At 43.2% G+C, this 27,824-nt stretch overlaps 1 protein-coding gene across 1 annotated transcript; it reads left to right on the top strand.

Moving 5' to 3' along the window:
• The first annotated feature begins 212 nt into the window (after positions 1-212).
• spry4 (sprouty homolog 4) lies at positions 213-7,344 on the top strand. Its single transcript, XM_084374563.1, has 2 exons — positions 213-479; positions 2,747-7,344. The coding sequence occupies exon 2, from the start codon at positions 2,798-2,800 to the stop codon at positions 3,941-3,943; it is 1,146 nt and encodes a 381-aa protein (XP_084230689.1). The 5' UTR covers positions 213-479; positions 2,747-2,797; the 3' UTR covers positions 3,944-7,344.
• Positions 7,345-27,824: the final 20,480 nt, after the last annotated feature.

Genomic DNA, 27,824 nt, shown 5'->3' with positions numbered 1-27,824 from the left:
CCTGCGCAATGCCATTCGGAGTCCTCCCCATTCATAAAAATGTAACCTCCGCATTTCAGCCCTCCCGAGTCGCTCTGCCCTCCCATTCACAAAAAAGAGAGCGAGGAGAGGGGGAGAGAGAGGGGGGGGGGGGGGGGGGGAGAAAAAGCCGAGGCATCTGCGCAGTGCCGTCCCCTTTCCTCTCCTCTACCCTCCCATTCATAAAAACTCACTTCCCTCCCCCTCGGTGGTTGCAACATCATATCCAAAGCTCTGCGTCCACAACCGCAGTCGCCTTTTACGCACCAGCGAGTTGAGAATAGTGCACTCGCCTACATTGCTCATATAATTCCCAACACTTGGACTTATACCTTAACCTCAACATTTTGTGTGCGTGCGTCTGCGTGTGTGTGGAGCCACTCACTCGCTCGGACTGGACTATAAGCTGCGCGCAAACGTCGTGCGCAACGAAGAGATGAGAATTTTATCCTGAAACCACAGTAAGTGCTCACCTCTGCTGTTTTTTCTCGTCGTTAACTTCAAAATTGTGTGTACGTGTGTGTGTGAGAGAGAGCGTGTGTGTGACTGTGTGAGCGTGTGGCTGCACAGACCGACCATTCAGTCCCTTTCGCTGCCTACGCTTCACCTTCAGCTCCTCTCGAAAACGCTCCTGCAAACTCTTTATTTTGCAACAAGCTGCTTCCTCGGGCCCGTGTTTGCGCTTTGAGTCAATATTTAACCACCGATTTCAGAAGCAAAACGCGGCGGTTGAGGGAGGGGAGCTGTCGTGTTTTGAAAGCGCAACTTGTTCGGATCCCTGACAGCAGATTTCAACACGTATCGCGTCGCCGTTTGCGGTTATTTTAAAGTCACTGTCACTATAAAAGGCAGCGGGACGGATCCATATTTCTACCCCGTGTCTGGGTCTCGGCAGGCTCTGTTGCGTGTCTCCTTCTCGCTCTGCAGCGATCGCCTTGGTTGGCGCACCATGTCGGATGTGTCAGGTGTTTGGGTTTTTTTTGTTTATTGCCGTTCGCTTTCTCGTCTAACCTAGAACATGTCCCCCCAAAAATTGCCTTTGAATCGGCTCGTTTTGGTTGCCAGGAGCGATAACGTCTAGCTTTACGCATCAAACTACGCATTTGGTAATAGCCGCCGCTTAAAAACTACCTCACAGCCGTCCGTCTGGTGGCACACAGTGTACCATTTTTTCTTTATCAGTGTCACACTTTTGTCTTTCGCAGCCACAAAGAGCGAAGGTGTTGAATACGTGGTCGCAATACCTATATAAACATGCTATTTGAGTATGCCGAGCGGCCGCCTCCGGTTTTTATGACTCAGTCCATTCACATATTGAAGAGGGAGGGACGCGCGCACACACACACATACACACGCAGACTCGCACGCACGCACTCGCACACGCACTGTTCCGGCTTTGGAGCTCATATAATGGTCTAGATTTGACGATCGCAAGCGCTTGTGTCGGTGCCAAGCGGTGTCGCAACAGGTTTCTCTGCCGGGCGAATGCGAGGAAAAGCGGAAAAACACGAGCTGTCAGCTGACACACTGTGAGACGAAATAGAGGATAAATCAGTAGAGCCTAATAAACCAAAACACAAGAGGAAAATTCAGCCTGTCTTGTGAGAATAATGGGGAGAAAATGCGTCTGAATGAGCCTCGTTTTGTGTGTCTGTGTGTGTGTGTGTGTGGTGGTGGTGGTGGTGGGGTGGTGTTGCAATATAAGCAACCCAAACGCGGCAGATATGGGTCAGTGGAAATGTCGGCGTAGTTTGTCTTCAATCATCTTTCTTGCTTCCTGTAAAAGTAGGTTAGGTCTTCTGCTGCTCATCGACGAAAACCCGATTTCATTCAGGCTCATCATGACTGGAGCGCATTGATTCAGAAGCAGCCAGCAGCGTCCATTCACAAAAAAACCTGCAATTCATAAAATCACATGTCATTCGCACATTTCCCAGACTAAGAGAGAGAAGGGGCAGTTTTACATTTCTTGGTGTAATAGTCGTCTCTTCCGTACAAAGGCCTCGTTTTCTTTGCCTCCTGCGTTCATTTTGGCTTTGTTGAAGTCCTTGCTGGCAAACTTGTGCTCTCTTTGCTCTGCCTTGTTTTGCATCTTCGAGTCTTTTGCATGCAAACCCTGCTCTCTGGTGCTCCCAACTTCCATTGTTCTAATGTCAAAGTTAGAATGGAGGAGGTTTGAAACCCTGTTGGTATTCAGTCGAAAGATCAAGATCGTTTGGAAAACTGGACATTCAGATTATCGCAGGGATCCAGCCTGTTGAGGGAGATTTTTAAAGATTTAACAATTGTCTGAACTGCTTGTAAAACATGTCAGTTTTTACATTGGTTGGTTTGATCGCACAGTCATTCTGTGACTTATCACAGAAATTGTGTGGGGAAAGTAGTTTTTAGCAGAGTAATTATGAGACAAAGCTGTGGCTAGGAGTGAAAAATTAGATTTCACAGCACACATTATCGTGTGTGATGCATGTGAAGGATCTTCTCGTATCAAGTCAGGTGGTTCTGTTAAAGATAAATTAAGAAAGACGATGTGTACTCACACTCTGTTCTTTATAGCTAACCTGGCTCTCATTCTTTCTCCTCTTCACAGTCTTATTTTGACCCTTTTTAAATATTAAACGTTGTTTTCTAACGTGGTTAGAAGATTGGTTTAAGATTAAGCTGAAAGAACTTTATAAACAACATATGCAGCCACGCATAACCCTCTCTTCTGTATCTGTCTTTGCAGTATTGCTAAATGCTGCTTTAGAGTGAAGACGTGCGAGGCACCAGCCTACACATGGAGTCCAGGGTTCCCCACCACATCCCCGGAGTGTCCTCCTCCCTCATATCCCAGCCCCTGCTGGACAGTCGAGTGCCCTACGGCCGCCTGCAGCACCCTCTCACTATCTACCCCATCGACCAGATAAAGTCCTCGCATGTGGAGAACGACTACATCGACAGTCCCGCAGTCGTCTCCCAACAGCCCCCCAGCCAGAAGTCTGTGAACCGAAGAATCACCTGGCTTGGTCAGAATCAGGAGGCCTTCCTGGGGGCGAACCACAACCATCATCACAATCACCAACACCAGCACCACCAGCAGGGCAGGTGCGAGCCCCATCCTCACCAGGACACCACCACCCACCCTTGGATTTCCTTCAGCGGGAGGCCCAGCTCGATCAGCAGCAGCAGCAGCACCTCGTCCGATCAGAGGCTGTTGGACCATGCTGCGCCCACCCCAACGGTGGACCACCACCCAAACCTGCACCCCCACCAGGGCCCCATCAACACAATCACTACCCGAACTCCAGGCTGCTTCACTTCCTCTGAATCGAAAGTCCTCACCTCCTCTTCCTCTGCTTCCTCCTGCTCCTCCTCGAAATCTCTGGACCTCAAGTCTGCAAAGTTGCCCGCAGGAGGCGTGTGCACCACTGGAGGACAGCAGGGGTTGGCGCTGATCCCTTCCTCCCCGGCTGAGAAGAAGCACCTCCTTCTCTGCGAGCACTGTGGGAAGTGCCGATGCACGGAGTGTACGCTCCCCCGAACCCTACCCTCCTGCTGGGTCTGCAACCAGGAGTGCCTGTGCTCTGCTCAGAGCCTGGTGGATACAGCCACCTGCATGTGCCTGGTCAAAGGGATCTTCTACCACTGCACCGAGGATGAAGATGATGAGGGCTCCTGCGCCGACAAGCCCTGCTCGTGCTCCCAGGCCAACTGCTGCGCGCGTTGGTCCTTCATGGCTGCCCTTTCTGTTGTCCTGCCTTGCCTGGTCTGCTATCTGCCAGCTACAGGCCTGGCCAAACTGGGACAGAAGTGTTACGACAATGTTAGCAGGCCCGGCTGCCGCTGCAAGAACTCGCAGGGCGGCGTGAGCGCCCCTGCTTTAAAAACCGGAGGCGTAGAAGCAAAAGTTGGGACGCTAGAGAAGCAGCAGCAGGGGTCATGATACTGGACCAAACTGGCTGGCAGTAGCCTTGCTAAAAAATGGACAGGACCACACAGTACTTGCTTGCTCTCTATGGATAGGACAATCCAACACCAACCCCTTAAACTACCCCATTAATCTGCTGGAAGATGACTTATGTAAAACAAAGGTACTTAAATGGCTTTTTGACCTATGTTTGATAGGGTGGATGATCAAAAAGGGGCCTGATCTGAGAGTGATGGCTAGTAGGAAAAGCTAACAGCCCCTCTGAGATGTGTTTGTTTTGTTTTTTTTCTTTTGTAAGAGTGTCACAAGAAGAAGAAGAGACTAGATTGTGGGACTGGTGTTTGTGTTGTTTTGCAAAGATGGCTGAAGGCACAAAGTCATTGTACCTCTCTGCTGCTCTGTATTTCACAGCTAATTTTGTAACGGTAACTAACCAGAAGCTGGTCGCTGATCCTCGGATGACGTGAAAGTTATTTGATGGAGAAAGATATCTTTACCCCGCCCCTCCCACCCCCGAAAGCACAGCCCAGTGTCCCTCTGTCTGAACAAACAGGAAAACAAGTGATTACCTATACTGTGGCTTTATGATAGGCCACTGCGAGAGTGAAATCACCACTTACTCGCTCACTCTCTCCACTATTATGATGATCACCATCTTTTAGTGTCGCCATTTCTCCTCTTTTAGCTTAAAGATGCTAGCTTGGTAATGCTAACATTGTAAAAACAAAACCTTTTGAGACTTCAAAATAATAGTAACTTCCCATAATTCTCAATGTGTCGTGGATAGGCTGTTATGAGAGGCAAGTGAGGGAGAGAGATAATCACTTTTCAGTGTGTTTCCTATTGTTTTTTGGGAGGGGGGAGGGGGGTGAAGCCCGGACACGATAGAAGATTATGAATGCTGTTCACCAATCACCTCAAAGGTAATGCATGTAATGATCTGCATGCTCTAGTCTAATGGTTACCCACCGTGCTAGAAGTCGATGTGTCGTAGAGAAATGTGTAAAAAAAAAAAAAAACAACACAAAAAAAACGTACACCCAACCTTCTCAGGGACTGTTACAGTAATCCTCTCTAGAACTTGGCCTACAGCATGTTGATTTCTAAACTGCCTAAAAGCCTGGTCTACTTCCTCTTTGCACAAGAAGGCAAAGAAACATTTAGGGGCAAAAAGGCAATAGTGAATAATTTAAAACAAGTAAGCTAAGTGAGAGACAAACTGGCCAGAAGAATAATGTTTTTTTTTTGTTTTTTCCAGAGGAGAGGGGATGCAAGTGATAGAGAGCGAAGAGGGGGGGGGGGGTCGAGAAGGCATAGCAAAGTTGTTGTTGTGTTTGTATCTAGTCAGCCTTTGTCGAAATCAAACCTGCCACTTGCACAACCTTTTTAGGAAGACGCAAACCCCTTAAAGGATGTACTAAAGCACAGTATTAACCACCTCAGCTATCTCACATTACGTTTGCGTGCACTACATTTACACCGCAGCCTCCCCCACCTTCTACACACAGTGTCTTCATTAACTTCTAATCATTATGCTGCATAGCTGCGTTAGTCAGATAGTCTGTCTTTTATTCTGAAAGTCTATTTTTGTGGCTTGCATGACATTCTTAGGACTTTGCCAAAGGAAGCTAGCGTACAGTAGCTTGTTTTTTCGCTGTCGTGAGTGATCACAGTTGTTATGCACTCTTGCCAAACAGGGTTGACGGCAGTTGGTTTCTTAAAGGCACGCTGCCCTTTAATACAGATGGCCTTTTCTGTTTGGCGCGAAGGCATACTGTCGCTGTTGCTCCACAGCACACACCTCTCTTTCACGGTCGGCCCCTTGGCTTCCATTAGGGCGCCTAACTAACGCTCATACCTGTGTTTGTCGTGTTGCACAAAGCTGATATCACACAGGAGGAAAAAAAGGAAAGAAAACACACTGTCCTTAGTCTTGAATGTATGAGGCAATATCTTCAAAACCTAGCAATTCAGTCCGAGAGAAAGGTGCCAAAACTGAAGAATGATTGTGGGACCGGGCAAAAGGCCCCGGTACCTGTAGGTGGGCGACAAAAATCACAAATGTTTTGACAATATATTTAGTAATAGAGCTATGCAGGTGAAATGTTATTTGCTGTAAATAGTTTCACAACATTTGTGTTCTTTAGAAGAGACTTTTAAATGTCCTTGAAAGATTGCATGGTACATTATAACTACAATTCAGTACAAAATATATAGAGAATATATTAGATATATATTTTGAGGGAAAGATGTTTTTGAGGTCGTGAGAAAAAAAGATAGAGAGGGAGAGGAGGGTGGCGAGAGGAAGGTTCGGGAAGGGGTAACAAAAATGACAGGTCTTTCTATCACTAGCACTTGATTTAGAAAAGTGTGCCCGGCAATAAAAAAGAGAAAAACTCCTGCTGTTTATGCTATCCATGGCTCATTAGCAGTCGAGAGGCTAAGCTAATTCCCCGGTTCCTCTCCGAGTCCTAAAGACTGTGGACTCATTGAATCCACACAGGGAACACAATCTACCCCTATCCGGATCAACCCATTTCCTGCTGTTACTGCTCAGTGTCTCAGCTCTCTCCCCTCTTTTTCTCTCTGCTTTTTTCCCTCTCTCCCTCTCTTCTTCCCTCCTTCCCTACCCTGAGAAATTGTCCAGCAAACACCCCTGGCCTTGATTGACAAACACAGCTGCTGTGCATAAACTTGTCATACCACAGAGTCGGGAGAGAAAGACAAGTCTGTCTCTCTTTCTCTCCCTTTCTCGATGTTTTCCCCACCACCGGCTTTTGTTTTTTTTCCTCTCTCTCTCGAGTTGCGTTCCTTCGGTGCCATCTTTTTTAAACCAGCGGACCTCTTTTTTCAACAGTCGCTGCCTTTCTTTTTCTTTCTTCGCTCTTCAGCTCTGTCACTGCAAGAGTAGCGTTCGTTAAATTCCCGTTAGCTTTATACTTTTACATGTGCTCGCTAGCCTGTTCTAGGTGTGGAGGAATCACCAACAACGACAAGTCAACGATTGAAAACCTTTTTATTCTTTTGTTTTATTTTAGTTTTTGTCCCTTTGCTACAATGCTGTGACTTTTACACACCCATACCCCAGATTTTTTATTTTATTTTTTATTTTAATTTTGTTTTCAACCCAAACAAGAGGAAAAGTCTCCCGCGGCTGGGCGATGCTACTCCATTCCTTTATGCCTTTGCAATGTCAATGTTGGGGATTTAAGAACGAGATCTGTGCTTTTGTTTTTGTTTAGATATAACAAAAAGAAAAAAATCTCTCATATAAAAGGTTCCCTTTATAGATATATTTATTTTGAAGTTCTATTTTATATAGTATTTATTTAGATGCCAACTTTTTTTGTTTGTGAAGAAAGCTTATGTCGAAATGGAATGTACATTGACAATGGAAATATATATTGTTAAATATATCTGGCTGTTGTGTCGTTACTTTTGTGAGTCTATAACCAAATAACACACACACACTGACACACACTGACACACAGATCACACGCTGCACGAGCTTCAGAGCTCACATACAGCAGATTTCAGGGCAGAAAATGCTTTTTAATCAGCTTTTAACGTCTCTGTAACCACTTTAACAATTAATCATTCTGTAAAAAGAACATTTACGGGCTTTTAGTCGTTTTACATCAACACTTCGACTTCCTGAGGTCCCCCCCCTTCCTGTGTCTGAATAGATTGCGCTCTATAAAACACTGGCAGGGCAGCGGAGGCCAAATAAAGCAGCTTGACCTCAAACTGAAAGAAAACATTACATAAGCAACAGGAAATAATTTACTGGCTTCCTCCGGACGATGTAACATGAGATATGAGCCAGTCAGATAGTCGGTTCATATTAGAGATTATGGCTGATGTGTGTTTGAGTGTGTGTGTGTGTGTGTTTGAGTGTGTGTGTGTGTGTGTTTAACTTGCAGGTTAAACTGACTTCCCTCTAGTTTATAGGGGTGGTCTGTTATAATCTGGATGTGTCACATTCCTTTCTCTCCAAAGCACCTCCTTATGAAGCACACAAACACACACACACACACACACACACACACTGTCGTCACCCCCCGCCCCCCAGCCCACCTGTGCTGCTGCTACCCCGAGGCGTTCTTCCTCCCCTCACGCCTCTCCCCTCCTTCCCCCTCCACACGCTTGTTTCCTGGGTGTTTACCAGAGTGCACCTGGGAGAGAGAAGAGAAGAGAAGAGAAGAGAAGAGAAGAGAAGAGAAGAGAATCCAGCATCACATAAAGAGCATGTTTCCGTTGCAGAAGCCCTGCAGGCGCTGCAGTGTCTGCTCCAACAGGTGAGATCAGACACCAACCTGCCTGTTTACCTGCCGGTCTGTCAGCACCCACCTGGGACAGAGCTCACACACACACACACACACACAAACACCTGCATTTGACTTCCTCCACACCTACATTGTCATCTCCACCCCACCGGGCCACATACATATCATCAACACAGGAAGCTTCTGCACAGGCAGGTGAGGGAGAAACCATTTATTATCGGCTAGTGCTGTGGCAGCCTGGATTCACGGAGGGAAAAGTCCCGGGTCAGAAACTGTGTATGCAAATAATTATTTGTGCTGTGGTTTGGCCTGCAGCTCTTACCAAGAGAGTTTGGTTTACCACAGGAGACAATGCAACAAACAGCAGCCAGAAAAGTAATATCTGAACGTTTTGAAAAAAAAACAGATTCTGCACATTTCCTGCAGTGTGTGTGTGAGGGGAGGCTAGCGCGTCAGATGTTTGTGCTCTGCTTCATTAGCAGCGTTATTGTACAATGTCAAGAATAAGGTCGTCACACCCAGCACGCACAGGAACACATCAGCTGCTGTTATGGTAAAGTATTTCTGCTGCGTTGATAATTTCTCAGACATGCAGACGTTCTCATATTCGAGGAAGACATGAATGTTAACGTGAACGTCCAAGAGAAAAAACAGCCAGTCACCAGGATAAAATGTTGGTATTGTACGTTTCTGAAACTAGAGATACGTTGAATTTGTACATTTTAATGTATAAGACCTGACTCTCTCATGAGGAGGAGGCGTGGACGGCAGTGGCGAGACATTTTCCAGTTGTGTTTGTGGTAATATAAGCCAAAACATGATCTCTTTCTAACCCTAACCAAGTGGTTTTTGTGCCCTAAACCTAACCAGACCTCAAGCACATTGTTGATAGAACATGAAATGTAAAGTTGAAATATAAAGAAACTCCTTGGATTTCAAAAAACGCATAAATTCCAACATTGATTCTGTAAATCGGGTTGTAAAGAGCAGAGATGGAACATAAAAGAGACAGAAGAGGAGAGAGGAGTGTTACAGAGGGGTCATTTTATTCTGTGAAAGTGTGTCAGCGGCCCTCAGGCTGGATGGGACTTTGTTCCAGTTAGGACACATGTGACCTAGCGTGTGTGTGTGTGTGTGTCCAACTGAAAACAGAGGTTGTGTTGCGATAACGCAGGACAAAAGGGATCATCAGGTGCAACCTCCGAGCGACATAATCTGAACTGACCCATCTCATGTTTGCCTTCTTATCTGCTGCGTTTCACAACCAGCGCAGGCTCGCCATATCGCCGTACATCGATGTGACCTGAGATACCACTTAAAGAGGGCGAGCCGCCACTTTTCAGCGTGAATCTGCATTTAGGTAACATGTGTTAGACTAATGCTCTGAGGCCGCGAGGGAAAACCACGTGCCAGTTTCCTGCAATGAATGATGTTTCCTCTCAGCTGGTCTCTGGATCTGTTCGAGAGTATCAAGAAGCTAACTGTAATTTTTTGACTTTCCAGCACTTGTGTGCTTCAAGTTAGCTCGAGAAAATCCCCCGCAGGTTGCTGTTTAGATGACATATTGCAAAAGTCATTTTCACATCTGGTGTAGCGCTCAACCGAGCCCCCCTCGCACCACCGACAACCCCCAGACGCACACACACACACACAAACCTCACTTCTTTTCCTTTCGCCCCCCCCCCGCTCCGCCTGTCTCCTGCAGATTTTTTTTAAATAAAGAAAGTGTGACAATTTGATGATTTGTCAGCATGGAAGAAAAGAGTATGCGATATCTTCCTTTTCAGATAAAATTGTTACTAAAAGCCCAAAACCAGCCCAAAACCTGCAGACATGGGGCACTGGTGACTTTGATCAGCACCAGAGATGACATGAAACTGACATCTTATCCTGCGTTGTGCGTCATAGTGGCAAACAAGTCGATCTGTACCTACAAGGACGGCTCACAAAGCCCCCCCAAAGTTAAGATAAATATGTCATATTTTTTGGCTTTGTTTTACCACAACGTTTCCCTGTGAGGCTTCGGACGCCATTGTTGTTGCAGTCTTTGTTCCCTCCAGACCACTGACAGATATAGTTGGTCACTCGACTAAGTTTCAGCACCATGATCACCCAATCTGACAGCGAACATTTATTTGTCTCACTGAAATGCTTATTTCTTGGTGCGTCTCATTCATATTCTTGACTAGAAGTTAGACAAATAGCAAGATTTTGAGTTTTTGCAGTAGGAGATGGCCACATTGAGGTAACGCTAACGCTAACCCTCCTGTCAGGTGCAATTAAACTGCTGCAGAAGGAGAGAGTGCAGCGAGATAATGTGATTAAAAGAGTGTCAGTCAATCAAAAAAATGTGGATAACATGATTGAAATATACAATATACACATTTCGAGTGTTTCCAGTCAGTTGCATGAATTAAAGCAGGTCGGTGGTAACAAACTTTGAGACTTGGTTTCTGGCCTGCAGCTGACTTTGGAGAATGACAACGAAGGCGAGTGAGGAGGAGTGTGTGTATACTGTCTATATGATTGTGTATATAAGTGAGTTGGGAAGTGGTTTGTCATGCTCATACACGTGAAGACCTGAGTGCACGCTCATATATGAGGCAGAAATGGCAAGTGCACGCTGTTTAGAAATGGAACCCCTGACATTTAAGCGCTGCAGATTGCAAAATCTCATTTGCACAGATGTACAAACACACACAGAGTATCTCCTCCTCCCCCCCTCCTCGCCTCCCTCTGTGGAATTCAAAAGTAAAATGAACCTAAGTGTGACAGGACGGCTTCAGCTGCAGGAAAAACACACATTTTAACACCCGAGAAGTGGAAGGGAAGAGCAGGAGCTGCCGGGATAGACGGAGGAGAACAGGGAGCGAAGGATGAGCGGTTGTTCGGGATTCTGGGAAGTTGATTTAATGTGCATCCGTCCTGTAAGGACGTCCTCGGCGTGCTTCAGCTAAAACTGTAAAAATGTTAGATTAAAAACATCTTAACTTGACAGCTATTGTCAAACGGCCAAATAGTTTTCATTTCCAGCATGTCAAAAACCAAAATCGGTGGTGCCGGCGCATTTTTTTATGGACCGAAATATTTCCCAGTTCGAGGCTTAACTGTTCCTTTGAGCCCGAGGAGGCGAGAGAGGAAGAAAGACAGAAAGAAGAAGAGAAAAGAGAGATTAGCCACGATTTTTAGTGCTGCAGTTGCCTGCCTACCAGCAAGTCAGCCAGGCAGTCAGCCTGTCCACCATGAAGCCAGTCACCCAGCCAGCAAACAAGCCAACCGGTCCATTTCATTCAGTGGGGCCACTGGCATGGGACCAAGTAATGCCACTAAACAAAGAGCTACTGTCTTGCATCACTTCCCCTCAGAGAGGCCATCCAGGCCGCAGCCTCTTATCACCAGGCACTGCCAGTCTGCAGCACACCAAGGCCTCCACCACACCGGCCTCTTTACTGCTTTCTGTTACAGCCTTCTCCCATTATACCACCATTATACGAACCCTGTATCCAGGGGGAGGCTTTTATTTCAGCTTTCAGGAGTGTCAACAAAAGGGGCAGCGCATGAAAAGAAAAAAAAAAACCGAATTAAACCCATCAAACGGCATTTTTAATTGAATTTCATCTGACCTCAACATAAAGGAGAATATTTTTTTCCCACTTTTTTCCAAAGAAGTGCCTATTTTTGTCGAATTAAACCGAGTTACGTCACGTAACGTTCATGCAGTCGACGTTCGGACAGACAACTCCAGAATGCATAAGTCAGTTTTCCACTTCTTGACAGTGGGCTTCGGCTTCGAGACCGCAGTCCCGGTTCTCGGATTTACAACTGAGGGGAGAAACATTTTAAACATTTAAAAAGCCTTAAAATGTGGTATTCTACATATTATTCTATTCCATGCTGATCCTATTATTTTCTTATTGCAGAAGTTAAGCAGTGAAAGTCTGGAATCTTAATGGGCAGCTTTGCTCCTCAGTCTTGATAAGTATTCTGCCGGTGTAGTTTGATACTTCCTTTCATTCCACAACCTCTCTCTCTGTGCGTGTGTGTGTGTGTGTGTGTGTGTGTGTGTGTGTGTGTGTGTGTGTGTGTGTGTGTGTGTCACGGATGCGTGTCTGTTTTCAACAGGCCCTGTAGCTGCCTAAGGGGGGTGGACATGTGTAAAGGAACAGTTGCATTCCTTTCAGATCCTCCTCTCAAAGGGAAAACACACACACAAACACACTCATTCAAATCTATACAAACTAAGCTTACAAGAACACACAAACCTTCTCCCTCTCTCCCCTCTTTCTCTCTCTTCTCCCTCTCGTTCTCTCTCGCTCTCTCTCTCTCTGAACAACAGCGGAGCAGAACGGTCCCCCGAGGCGTCGGAGGGGCCAAAACTGAACCGACCAAACTTGGCTTCCGACCCCGGAGCAGCGACACGCCCACTTGGCGGCGGCCTGCAGTGCATTCCTGGTGAGAGCATTGTCAAAGCCAAGCACTTCCTCTGGAGCAGGGCCAGCCCCACCACAATAACATTTCATACATTTATCTCTTTGGCTTGAGTCTCTTACACTCAGTACTGACACAAACAGAGAACAGACACGCATGCACAAGAGAGAGCGCACACAGGAGAGTATTGCAAAACACTGTTTTGATTCTTTGCGCTCATATCTCTCCCTCTCTTCCTCTCGGTGTCCAAGTGTTCCTATCTCTGTTCCTTCTCTAATCTTGTTTTCTCTTTTCTGAAGTGAAGCCATCCTCTCGCAATTTCTGTAACATCACCTTCACCCTGACCTCCACTTGGTACGGGATACAGCTGATACGCTGTCCTCTTTGACCTCATGAGCCCTCAAAATGTATTGCAATGTAAATGCATTTGGCATATTTTGAAGAACAACTTGTTTGAGGGCCTTACAGCATTATATTTCGTTGTACATTGAATGGTCACCTGGAGCCTTTGTGTTTTCCTTTGCATAAATAAAGATTTTTTTCCACTAGAAATTGACGCAGGAAATGCACAAATTGTTACATGATGTGCATGTACAGTGTTCGATTGCTCAACATTTCCTGCACCAGGACCCCTGCCTCTCTTGTGTCCCCCTCCAGTCAGCTGAAGACTAAAAGAAAGAAAATAAATGTTGATAATAATACACAAAAGTTCACCTAACTTAAAGTCAATAATCACATGTACTTATAAAAAAGACACAAAACATTTAACCCCCCAGGTCAAATATGAGCCACGAGGGGAACAGGTGTCATTATGTGCAGCCGTAAAAAAAAAAATGAAACGCCTCAAACATTAGGTATAATTTCATGGAAATGAGGCATATTGACCCAAAAGTCCCCCCAAAAAGTGTAAATCTTGTGGGAATGAGTTGGAATAAAGTTGTCTAAAAAGGTGTAATGTATATTTTATGCTTTAAAAACACACTGAAGACAATACAGGCGTTAAACCACTCCCTCTAGTTCAGTGATTGGTCCGTCTTACAGCTGCAGGGCTCAAGTAAGAGTTACATTACTGAAATATTTCTGACTTACAAGTAAAACTACTGGTATTAAAATAACACTTAAAGGTATAGTTGGTAATCCTGTTCAGAAACACTCTTTGTTATACTGGGTGAAATGGTCTTCCCACCCTGAGAGTAGTCCATACATAATGTGTTCAGAAAAAGGAACAAAATAAATCAGACCTCTGTGGCAGCTGCAGGCCTGTAAAAACTGACCAATCCCTCCCTCTCGGTCCGAGTTGAAGGAACCAATCAGATGCCTTCATGTCTCATCCTGCCTGCACCCCCTCTCTCCCTTCACTCCATATGGAGTTAGCAGGAGATACACACTCCAGGTCAGAAGGTGGCGGTAATGCACACCTAACAGTTGTTTGCCAACAGCCATAAAACAACAGCAGAAGAAGAAGAGTTAGCACAGTTAGCAAGAGAACGATGGCAGAGAAAATGCAGCTAAAAGTAGCACTTCCAGAAGTGATGCAGAGGTTGCTGTCTTCCTGTTGGACAGGTAATTAGATGTTTTGCTTCGGGGGGATTTGTTATTTTCATGAACTATCTAACGTTAGCCAACTTAGCTACTTTTGCTTGTATTAGCCCAATGCTAACGGCTCTCCTCTGCCCTGCTGACGGACTGTCTGATGCGCGTTCAAGTTTGTGGGGGCGGGGCTTCGGACGGAGCACTGACGGGAAGGGGAGAAGGGGGTGGAGCTTAGACGAGGTGCCACTTTAAAATCTTGCTAGCTCTCCAACATTACCAACTATACCTTTAAGTAAAAGTAGAAAGTATTCTTCCAAACGCGACTCAAATTAAAAGTTACCTTTTAACCGTTGGTGTTTAATGCATTATCAATAGCTACAAAAATACAGATGCAAGGTTTGGATATTCATTCAAATTGTAGTCAGTACTTGATTATAAGTTTAAAAGTAACAAAGTAGATTACATGGTTTAATGCATACTTAACTAAGAGTACATTAACAGATTTGAATAACCCTAACCCTATAAAAGTACAAGCACCCAAAGAAGCTTCTCCAAACCTAAACGAGCTTCAACCCAATCCGATCAACTACCGATTATTGTCTCGATTAATCGATGAACCGTTGGTGCCGCCTGTGAATTCTGCTTTGTTTGTGTGTCTGTGTGTGTGTCTGTTTGTCTGTCCGTGCTCCAGTTTCTGTTCTGTCAGGACGAACACAAAAGCAGCCAAACACACACTGAGAGAGAGAGAGAGAGAGAGAGAGAGAGAGAGAGAGAGAGAGACTTATGTAACAGGTATGACTTCACAGGAAGTCAGCGCTATTGTGTGTGTGGGTGTGCGTGTGTGTGTGTGTGCGTGCGCTTTTGTTTGTTCCCTGTGTTCATCTTGTATACATGTGTGTGAGTTCCTTCATGTTATATGTGTGTGTGTGTGAGAGAGAGAGAGGGTGTGTATGTGGGTGTATGTCACGCTCAGTGCTGAATCATGGATGTATGCATGCGTGTGTTTGTGCGCGTCCACAATGAGGCTTTGTTGTCGGACTCAGGAGGATGAATCGATGTCCAGTTGGACTCCTGTTGTCCTCTGTGTGTTCAAGATGGGAATGGCATTGCTGGATTTTAGGATTGCTGGAGTTATTTTTTAAAATGTAATGGAAAATGGTGGATTATTTCTCCGCTGGCTTGTAGTTGAGTTGTTTTCCTCCTCACGTTTGTGGGTTAAAGAGGCGCTATGTAGTTTCGGAGGAGAAATTCAAACTCAGAATTTTAATATTTACAATATTAATGAGGTAATAATACAAACTGAGAAATATTTATTTTATTTAAGTGAATAAACAAGATGTTTTCAGAGGAAAATAAGGTCCCCAGAACACTGTTTGAAGCTAGAAAGGAAATGATTTCGTCCTTTAGGGTCAGTTTGTCCATTAGTTTGTTTGGGCATAAAAAAATAATTTCTCTTATGATTAAAATCTCTTCCCCAAAACTACATAGTGTCACTTTATTAGTCATTATACCAACAATCTACATCCAGTAACAGAGCACAAAATTGATGATTTATTTAAAATAATGAACGTTTTGTAAAGGCGTCACTTTGGATGATTGTGACAGAATTTCTCGCTGTTTTCAACGCAGGACTTTTACGTAAGGATCTGAAAACTTCCCTGGAAACCAGAAGAAATAACGTCTACACATCAGGCTGGACGCTGGCAGTTTACGTTAACTTTATCGAGCGCGCATGCCGGTCCAGACTCCGCTTCATCGTGCTTTAAACAAACTGTAAATGCACACAGACGTGCACAAAACTGTTATGTACTGACTTTCACACACCACGGGAGACTTGTAGAGTTTAGTTGAGAAGGTTGGACGTGTTGTGATAAACTTACAGCAGGTTTGTATTACAAATCAAACAGAGGTCGTGCCAGCGACTGAAATAATGATGTTACACACATTTGTTATTCCACTGAATCTGCCAAGACACTGTCAGACTCAGGAGAGGAGAGGAGAGGCCCTACACTCTTGTGAAATAGTCCTCTTGTAAACTTCACACAGTCGCATCCTCATCTACAGCTGATCGCGAACACAGCTCTGCCCTGAAATACCCTCTCCTTCCCGTTAACATACATCTGTTTAGTCAATATGATGAGCAACGAGGAAAATCACCACGGCAACCCATCGGAAACAACCGCCGCCTCGCCGCCTCTCACGCCAGCGCACCTATAGGCAAAGAGAAAAGAGGTCAAGTCATGTTTTCTCTAATAGGTGAGAGTTGTGTACATTTTCTTGTGTGTGTGTGTGTGAGTGTGTGTACCTGTTGGGTATCTTGGCATGTCTCACCAAGGTTCAATGTTTCCTTTTAGCTCTGTTGGCACTCTCATGTTCCTGTTGGCTGACCTTTTCTCTTCCTGTGAAGTTCCTGTCATACACTCTCTGTTCTCGAAGGTCACAGATCTCTCAGCCGGAGCCGGTTGTACCGTGTCGTAGTCTAGAACGAGGGTTGCTATCCCCAGAAGTGGAAATTAATGACAGTAAAGACGAAGTTTAGACGAGTCACTGGCTCTTCTGAGACCCTATTTTGAAAAAAAGTTTTCTTTACCATTTTTGCCAAGCAGCACACAACCCAATCGCCAGAATAAATGTTGGCAACGTGCTACATTTTCTGTTTTATGTTGTGACAGCGCTGTGCTTATGAACTGGTAAGGTTTACACACAAAAAACACTTGGTTATAGTTAGGAAAAGATCATGATTTTAGCTTAAACTGAAAAATCTGTTTTAGTCACAACAAACACGAGATGTCTCGACTTTTTTGTCAAAAATATCCAGTTTTTGTCCACAAACGCTGCAGAAAACTGTCCAGAGGTTTCCTTAAAGTAGCCAGTGGTGTCTCAAGCTTCCGTCCGTAACTCCACCATCAACCCCTACGCTTCAAATATGAAAGCCAGGTCATAAAAACATGTAAAAAATGAAGGCTGAATTGCAGCACAAGGGAGCAAGTCTGCCATTACACAACCAAAACAGGAAAAGGCATTGTTTCAGCCACTTGGACGAGAGGTGAAACGTCTTCAAGAAACTGGATCAAATAATAAGGCAGAAGCCACAGCGACATAATTGTCGACAAGGTCAATAATTACTCTTCTCTACGAAGGTGAAAATTTGCCTTGAAAAAGCCAAGTTCATGGCCTGGGTGAGCAACTTTTGCTGGAATGAGTGGACGCCATTTTGGTGTCCAGTACCCACTTCTCGTTAACACTTTCTTTTTGAAGCATCAAGTAAAGGAGAGGATGTCTCTGTCTCTTTTTTGAATTCTTTTTTCATCTTTTTAAAGTTTGTACATCGAGACGCGGGCGACTTTAGGAGTGTGCGATGTTAAAGTAACGGACTGCTCCTTTAATCTTACTCCACAAAGCGCTGCATCCAGCTGCCAATCAATAGGCCTCGAAGGACAGGACGGGGAGAGGGGAATGAATTATAAACCCTCTGGATTCACTTCCTGCCAGCCATTGTGAAAAGTGATTTAGGTAATGGTTTCCAAGAAAGGGAATCTCGAGGAACTACAGGACCCAGTTTAGCTGAACCACATACTGGCACACACACACACACACACACACACACACGAACATACAGTAACACACACACATTCGTACACAGACGTCCAAATCAGCTGAATATATATTAGCTGCAAGTCTTGTAAATTTTGTGGCAGCGGTGTTGTCTGTGAGAAGTGGTCTGGCCCGTGCAGCCCTCTGGCCCAGGATACTGTTCCTGCGGCTGTGTGAGCGTGCGTGTGTGCACGTGTGTGTGCGCATGTGTGTGTTTGCGTGGCTTAACCAAGGATGTGGTTGGTCTCACTGAAATGCTTACGAGACGGATCCTTCAGACCCCCTCTACAGTATCTTGCGTGTGTTAGTGTGTGTGTGTGTTAGTGTGTGTGTGTGTGTGTGTGTGAGAGAGAGAGAGAGGGAGGCATCATTCAACAGCCGCTCCTCCGTCCAGGAGCATCGGATATTGGATTAGTGTGTTAATCTCCCTCTCGTTCTTTTCTCACGTTCCTCTTTCCTGGGTCTGTCCGTGTGTTTGTGTGTGTGTGTGTGTGTGTGTGGTGTGTGTGTGCATGTGTTTGTGTGTGTGGTTGCGTACAGCTTGCCTTCTTCAATACATCCCCACAGTCCCGATATATCCCATCTTTTCCTGCTGTAGATTGGCCGATGATGCTGTAAGCAAAAAAGGCCCATACCTTCCACGTTTGTCCTCCCTGCCGAGGTCAGACATAAACTATTATTAATCCTCAATAACCAGAGGAAGAGAGAGAGTGTGTAACATAAAGGTTTGGAAGAGTTTAGAAGTAAAAGATTACATTCTCACCTCAGATTTAATGCTTTCACCCAAGGTCGTGAACGCAAAAATGCACTCGGTATCGTCATGTTTCCTGTGACAGTTACGCAACCGCTGTTGGCATTTTATTCGCGGAAAAGACAACAGACTCAGATTCCTTAATCCCAAGCTTCCATATTAAGCTTCCAATCCTGTCATGCAGGGGTGAGTCTCCTTTTGTTCTGGATCCCAAAATCTGTTTATTATTAATGGATGCGTGTATTATCATTGCACAACAAAACTGAGAAAAACACTCCGGCTTGCACTCTGCGAAACGAGACAAGACGCAGTGTAAGTGCAACCAAAGTAAAGACGAGCTAGTGAGTAGGTGAGTCTGCATTCCCATTAAGCCACTTTTACAGACACGTTTACGCTTTTTTAATTCAAACATGGCGTATTTTATGTCGTAAAACCAAACCTTATTTCGGGCATCCAACCGAAGACCCGTTACAAAACAGACGAGGGAACCGGAAGTGCAACTGTACCAACTTATTTCCGGTTTTTAGGACTCGATTGGGACATACTAAATAAAATAAATACTAAATAATAATAGAGGGGAAACATATCAAATTCAATTCTTCATTCAGGCCAAAAGGGTGGAAGTGTGTTCAGAGTGTAAAGAATGCCCCTTTTAGTCAAGTTTGGCTGTTTAAAATCTATCCAACATCTTCTTTTTAGAGATGTTACTGCAATTAAAGATCTCAATATTTATTTTAACCATCAATTTCAAAATCAGTTAAATCAGTTTTCTTGGGTGACAAGTGTGTATGTTCATGTTGCCCAAAATATATTTCTACAAAAAGCCAAATAATGAGATATAAGTTAACAAACATGACAATATTCAAAGCTGCTCCATTTTCCGTAGCACTGACAGGTACACTTTGAGGCTTTCACATCAGTAAGATAACGCTAATTGTTTGTAATTTTTATGTGTTCAACGTGCAGAGCTCTGGAGAGCGAGTGAGAAAAGACAGATACAGAGGGAGAGAAAGGAGAGCGAGCGACTGAGAAACACTGAGGGAACAGAGACAGAGCACCTGCTCGGCGACCTCGAGCCCAGACAAAGACACCTCTGTCCCACAGTACAATGACGTCCGGGACACTGTAACTTCCTGTGTCTGGTGGGACGACCAAACAGCACAGCAAGCTAGCTGTTTGTGAAGGCTGACTCTATTCACACACACACACACACACACACACAGCAGTGGGCAGTAATCAGCGGTCATTCTCTCCAGAGACAGAAACATTTGTGTGGAAGCTTCAGTTTGTGGTCAAGTTTTAAATTCAATACCATCTTTTGCTGAAGGCTAATTAAAGGATAGGTTCACCTAAAAATGAAAATTCAGTCATTATCTACTCACCCTGATGTGAATGGAAAGTTGAGGGAAGTTTCTTTTTTTTTTTTTTTTGGAGCTTCGCAGCAAAACAACATTGCAGCATTCTCCTAAACAACTGAAGTTCGATGGGGAACAACCAAAAAAAAAATACATAAAATGGCTGACAAACAGCTCGTCTGGTGTAATCCAAGTCTTCAGAAGCAGCTTTTACTCTCTACTCCTTGCAGCTGCTGAGCTAAAAGCGTTAGCATGCACCTCGTCTGAAGTGAAGTGCATATAAGCTTGACCGTACATCAAGACTGTAGGCAAATCACATCTAATAATCAGTTTGGGATCTGTTTCAGTAGACTTGGATCACACTTGACAAGCTGTATGGATCCATTTTATGTTTATGATCGGGTGTTTGTTTTACGTCTCTGTCTTCTTCGAGAATGCTGCAACGCTGTTTCGCTGTGAAGCTCCAGGAAATGTTTTGTGGACTAGGAAACTTCACCTGACTTAGGGTGAACTTACAGATAATAAGGGGCAGAAACTTGCCTCAAATGACGCACATTGTTTGAGGTGTTCAGCTTGCTTTGTGTAACATTTGATCTCCTGTTCTAACAGATTTTAATTCATTTTAATCACCACAAATATGTAGAATCAAAAGTAGGAAGTAAAGACAAGAAAAAAAAGGATTTTGAATTACGATAAGCCACAAAAATTGGCTGCCCTCCCCCCTCAGGGCTAAACTTCTGATGCAAAACTTTTCACCATGGAAACAGCTCAACGGCCATTTCTTAAATACTGTAATAGGAGGTCAAAACGAGAGAAGAAATGAAAAGCGCTCTTTTTTTAGCTTCATTGCATTAAATCTTACATCAAAGCATTTTTTCCTTTTCTTTCTTTTTTCTTCCGTCTCAGAATTAAGCTCACTAACAGGTCTTTGGTATTCAGTGTTACATAATCATCCACCACCACCAATGTCTGTCTTTGATAACAGGAAGGAGATTCAACCTTTTAAAAATCAACAAACCCGTCCTTGAATTTTTTTCGAGGAAATCAAGGCATGAAATTCCCGACCTCCTTTTTTCTGCTTACAGACAAACAAAAATATATTTTAAGTGTTTTTGTAATTAGCTTTTAAAACACTTACTTTTAAAATGTGCAAACAGTTAGGGTTTACTGGTTAGCTGCGTTCAATTTCAACCAATAAAACAGTAAATAGCAGATTTATTTCTTCTTCCAGGCTGTAATTTATGTTTAACCACATGCAAGAGACCGGACAATTTGAATCGTACAACCAAAAAATACAAAGTACTCCCCTTTATACAAGCCAAAAAGTAAATCTCTATTTTAAAAAGTAATTGCATAAAACAAGGATACCATAAGGAAACGAAAAAGACAAATACATTTAAGGACACAGTTTATTTTCTCTTAAAAAACTTTATTCGCTGTAGCTGCTTTGTTGCAATGAAATTCTGCTACCTTAAAAGGCAGGTAAGCAGCTTCCACCACAACAGTCAGTACATGTCAGTGATTGCAACCTTGCAGATTTTTTTTTCTTTTCTCAAACGCAACTTCTCTAAACCAATTACATACATTCCAACTCGACCAAACCCTGTAGTAGCAGAGTCGTGTCACAGTCATTATGGCACAAGATATATGGGAAAAGAACAGGGTACAGAGCCTCACCGATAGGACGACGTGATTGAAGTTTGATCCTGGCCACCAATTATGTGGTTGCTATGTTTCCTCTGTTGCTACCCTGGTGTCTTCCTTTCACACGCTCGCGTGGTGGAGGAGGAGGACAAGGGGAGCGGAAAGGATATTGTAAACACAGGTAGTATGTATAGGTGAAGTCAAAAATATGTTATTGATGCGGCTAAAAATAGGGAACTTTACATAAGTTAAAGGGTCGCTGTTGTGATTAATTTGCAATGCATTTTCCATTTCTTGTTGTCTTTTTCTCTGGATTTTTCTTTCTTGTAAATGTAATGTTTGTGTAGGTATCGCTACTTGCTATATTTGTTGAATCGTGCAAAATTATCTTGCTATAAAGTACAGAGCATCAATTTAATTCAACACATTGATGCGCATTCAGAGCCACCACAGTGGAGGAAAAAGTGTAAATACTTTGAATATTGGATAAGGATCTTTTTTGGCACTAGTTTTCTGATAAATGAGTTATAATACTTTTATAAGAACGATTCAGAAATTGATCTTTAAGTTGCAATATGTATGAATTTTAATTTATTGCATCCAAAAAATGTACTTAAATCATCAGCAGAGTGTGAAGATGTCAGGGATGTTTGTGTATCGTGTTGCAGAAAAATCTACTAAAGTTAGCATGCTAACAAGCTAGCCCTGGCCCACCCTGTCCTCACACCTTTAATAATGTCTTATAAATTGTCTTCAAGGCATTAGTTAGTCTTTAAAGCAATAATAAAGCCTTTAGTTAGAACTTTACTTTATTAAAATGTGTCTTATTGGGAAGTGATACCTCTTTACTCATATGAAATGTTGTAACATGCTGTCATGCTGCTCACTCAGTGGGAAAATTCACAATTTTGTTATTGTAAATACTTCTACAAAACTCTCCTTGGTAAAGGCCGAAACATGCGTTTTTGAAGAGAGTCCACAAACATACAATTTGAAGAGATCTTCACTCGTAAAATCAATGTATAAATTAAAACTAAGACAAACACATACATGGAAAACAAATAAATACTTACCATTCGGTTGTTTGTTTTAGTCCCATCTTGGGTGTCGGCACAGTCCCGTTGATACCGCATGATCTCCATCCCTGCTCGACTAATCACAGTTTGTTTGACACAAAGAACCACAGATCTGCACAACAAATATTTCAAATTTTGGAGGTTTTTGCACATTGGCTTGTTTGCAGGCCTGCACGAGCTACGGTTACCCAGAAACCACTTCTCTGCATCCCAACTCAACAGTGCTCACACGTATCCGTCCTGCAGCCGTCTGGTGTTAAGTCGACCAATCAAGTCTGAGCCTTATAATAACTATACAATGTACACACGGTGCAGCCCACATATAGTTTGACAGTGTTGATGAATTAACACTTTTTGTCTTTTTCAATGAGTGGATAATCTGAAACCAGTTTAAAGTAAAAATGACAATGAACTGTGTTTAGAGTTTATTCATTTTTCAGGAATGGTAAGCTTATATATGAATGAAGTGATGCTTTTAAAACACATTGAATGTATGTTTTGTATTATTTTAACAAAATTAGAATTTTAGCTAGAATGCCACTCAGTATGGTTTCCCCTTTAATTCAATCAAGTCTAGTCCAAGATCAAATAAAACATATTTAAATCCATTAGATCCAGACTCCTCTTTGGTTCCACATCAAATTGTACTCACTCACAGATACCAGCCACCTAAATACGGCTGATTTTTACCATCAAGATTCATGCATTATTCCCTGAGAAATTCACGTAAATGTTGAAAAACGATCTTGAATCTCAAAATGTTAAAGAAAGTGGGCAAAACATTCTGGGGTCTGTCCCTTTATCCAGAAGTTAATGGGATATATTCTGGGCTGAGAGTCAAACTCCATCCAAGTTTCATGGAAATACGTTGAGTGGTTTTTGTGTAATCCTGCTGACAAACCAACAAACCAACCAACAAACAAATGGGCAACAATATAACCCTCCGTCAAAGTCTCCTGAATAACATGTGTACATAATTAAGAGTTTGTATTATAAGCTGATTGTGTCGTTACAAAATCAAATCAGAACAGTCAGAATAAATCAAATCCCTCATTTGTTGTTACAGGTTCTCTATTTAGGAAAGAATCCTGAGTAAAAGCTATACATCTTTCATATAACTGGATGTAGTAATATAATGTTTCATATTTAAAACAAAAATTGTGTACTTTCAAAATAAGGTCAACATGTCCTTTACGCATCATCCTTGCTTTGTGGACTGCAGTCAATTTTGGATTATGTGAAAAACAATGTGATTGGTTTACAGACGTCCAATCAAATAAGGTTGTGCATATTAGTAATCGTATATCTAGACATCCTGAATGGGTTAAATGATCAGTTTCACCTTTAATTTGATGGTGTGATGATTTTATCCACTTTAACACACTAGCCCTTAATGCAAAGTATAAAGTATGCGAACACTATAGAGTAATGAGCATAAAGACTGCGAGTACACTGAGCTTTGTTCAAAGGGAAAAAATAAAAGTCTGCCTATCAACATCTCCAAAGTTCACCAATTAACACTTGGTATCTAGTTCCTGCTGCGTTAAACTGACCATTTCTGCTTTTACAAGGAGGTTACTTGCTTACTGGCAAGAAATCATGATGAATTCATAATTACAGAAAATGCTCCTCTGAGAATGGAAAAGAAATTATGTAATTTCGATAAGAAACAAAACATCCGAGAGTGCCAAAAGAAAACTCCTCCACTTCTCTGTGACCTTAATCATCTCGTGTGGACACACTGTTTCCTTGATGTAACCTCTAATATACGGGCATTAAATCTTTTGCGGAGTGGCTGGTTATCTCCTCTGATTCCTCTCTTCCCTCTTCCTGTAACAGAAGGAGACGTTTCCCCCCCTTTAACAGTGGAAACCTCGGGACACCGAGTCCAAACCCACAGGCCTCTCAGAGTGTCAGCTCGTAATATTGCTGCTTAATGAGGGAAGAAATAGCAGTGGTTACCCATTTGGTCTGAGTCCTCTTTCAGTCGCGGAGAGTGTGTGTGTGTGTGTTTGTGTGTCTGCACATGCCTGAATGCTTGTGTGTGTGTGTGTTTGTGTGGGTCCGTGGGTATGTTTGCAGCACGGCTGTGCACGAATGAATGCTTTTGTGTGGTTGTGTGTACATGTGTGTGTGTGTGTGTGTGTGTGTGTGTAGGATTAAATGAATGTGATTGTGTTTGTTTGCTGGCTGTGTGTAGGATACAGGAAGCCTTGGGGGCCCAGACTCTTGCTGTTTGTTATGGAGTGAGGAGGAGGTGTGTGTGTGTGCGTGTGCGTGTGTGTGTGTGTGTGTGTGTGTGTGTGTGTGTGTGTGTGTGTGTGTGTGTGTGTGTGTGATAGAGAGAGAGAGAGAGAGAGATGGAGGCAGTGGAAGTTAAAGCCGTGTCTGCTGTCTATAACTGCTGGGCATGGAGCCTCCTTGGAGCCAGAGCACGGTGCAAGGGCGCACACACACACACACACACACACACACACACACACAGTCACACACGGTAACACTTTATTTGAAACATATAGCAGTGATTTATCGTGGACTAATGATCCACTCAGGCCTTGAGCTGATTCATCCCTTATGTAAACGCTTCCAAAGTTTTCATGTTGCATCTTCCTCTTAAATGACACGAAACTGGAGCTCCGCATCAGTTCGACAGGCGGCGGAGTCAAAACAAAAGCGCTTTCTTTAGAAACTGCGGCGCACATTTTCAGAATAAAACAGCACATGAACCAGTGTCAACTTTTCAGGACTTGAAATGCACGGAGGGGAAAAAAAGATCCCAGACTAGCTGCACCTCCAGCAGAGTGAGAGCGTGTCCTGAAGTCACGGGACATCCTGAACTCCACAAGTAGCAAACTGAGAGCTTCTTTATCTCGTTACTGTCTCTGAAAGGCGACACACTGTTGCACATTCCAGCCGGCGCTGAGAGCTTTGCATGTTTTTCACCACTCAGTGTGGAGAAGTGAAGGGATCGTTTTTTTTGTGGAGTTGTCTATTTTCTTCATTGCCTTTATTTAAACTCAAAGATCACTGACTGCAGCCTCCTATTTATGGTGACGTCAAGTATTAGTTTAAAAAGACATAAAATACATTTTTTGTGTGAAATGATGAGCGCTATGAGCATCACGAAGAATCAGAGGCAGGAAGTACAAATACTTTGTTCTGTACTGAGGTCCATCTTTCAGGTATCCTTTTCTTTTACTCCCTACATCTGAACACAAATATCTATACCTTCTGCTCCTTACATTTTCAAAATCTTTCTGATTTGTTCATGAACAACCCGTACAAATCCTACTGATCCTACCTTTATGTTTAAGTCTTTCAGTTACACTAATATGACACGAGGTTCAGTTAGATTTGGCTGCTAGAAATGGCCTTCAAAGGGATATTTTTTTACTTTTATACTTCGAGTACATTTCAGAGCATGCACTTGAAGAAAGAAAGTCTTGTTTACACAACTGTATTTCTACTTGAGCGAAGACTGTGTGTACTTTTGCCACCTCTGCCAATAATTTCAACATTTCATGACTAGATCCTATAAATCACATCACCATCGAGAAACAGCTGTATGAACCAATGATCAGCTGCATTTATAAGGAGCCACATTTTCAGAAAATCTTCAGTTTGGAAACCCTAAATGTTAGAATTTACTTGTATGTACTACTAAATTGCAAAAGTAAATGTGTTTTGAAATAAGAATAATGTCAACTAACATTTCTAATCAACAATGAACGTATCTGGCAAGTTGCAATACGCTCACGGCAACACGTGTCGTTTTTTTTTTTTTTTTTCAACACTCGTAGCAGCCAAAACAAGAAAACATGTTTTATGTTCTGTTATTTTTAGGCAATGACAAGAGGGATCATGACTGTGGTTAAATAATGAATAAGTCAAAAGCAAAAGACACAACGTGTTTACTTTAATGACAAGTGACAGAAGCTCTGATCTTTATCTAACCTTAACCAACATTCGGTGCCTAAAAAGTCACACGCTTTGTACGCCCTCCATCCACGCTGGGCAACTCCCTGCAGCCTGCATGTGGTACAAAAACCTATCATTACTACAGTACAATCACACTCGAGGTATTAATTGTGATTCCTCCAAAACATAACTGGCAAAACAAATTGTTTTTTTTTTGAAGATAAATTCTGGGGACAGTGTTGCAAATGGAGACTTTTATTCTGACAGGTTTTCAACATCTGGAAGCTCACAGTGTCCGTTATGTTCCAGCAGCCTGATTGGTTTTTTTTTTTCGAGGAACTTGCTTGAAATTTCTCAACTTTTAGGGACGTCTTTTTTAAAACGCTCTGTTTTACAGTGGTCAGAAATGTCGGCCTAGTGTGACCAAAAGATGCCCGATGCATTTTCACCGGTGAGTGTGGCCTTAAAGGTTTAAATTTGTTTAAATAAATACCTTTTTTTATAAGTGCTTTGGCGGGTTTTACTCTTTTATTAGAGAGCTGACATGAAATAAGGGTATAATGACGTGTTAAGGTCCCCCGCTGGAGATACGATTTCTTAACCTAGACCAATTCTCATCCAATAAAAAGTACATTTCAACAATAAAAAGTCATGAGAAATGAATATCATAAGATTTTTTAGAAAATATGCTCTCTTACAGCCAAGCCTCAACACTGACAACTTTTTTAAATCATAAATTCTTTGACAAATACCACTTTGTTTTGCAACACAATGGCGAAAGAACTCTCCTCTCCCTCTCTGTTTTTCGCCTCCTGAGGTTTTGCTGCAGTTTCCTTAAGTAATTTGACAGTTTCACCACATCCAGTTTGGTTGCTGGCTGGTGTCTTGGCTGGGAGCGCCGGCCGAGCTTTTTCTGGAGCCTTCTTCATTCTCCTACCCCCTGCTACAGCTCCAGTGTGCGGTTTCATCTCTCAGGGCCTCCAAAGCACATGGCTGCCGTCCCAGTGGGAAAGAAGGACAGAGAAAGAGGGAGGCAGAGGGAGGTGGAAAGAGTGAAAAAGAAAAAAAGACAGAAAGATAGAGGGAGAAAGAAAAAGAGAGCGAACTGACCGCAGTTAGGGACACTGTGCTCCGAGCGAACGGGCCAGAGAAAGTGAAGGCCTTCATTCGTTCATCCAGGTCGTTCCCACTTCCTCCCTCTGTCCTTCTCTTCTCGAGCCCGGGACATAAACACCAGACAGGCAAAGAGTCTGACCCAAGAGGAAGAAACGTTTCATTTAGTAATTTGTCCTTGTGTTCCCCGACCTCCAC

Source organism: Pagrus pagrus (assembly GCF_965226575.1).
Source record: "Pagrus pagrus genome assembly, chromosome: 14".
In the NCBI taxonomy this organism is placed as follows: Eukaryota; Metazoa; Chordata; class Actinopteri; order Spariformes; family Sparidae; genus Pagrus; species Pagrus pagrus.
This window is presented reverse-complemented; position numbering and strand designations above follow the sequence as displayed.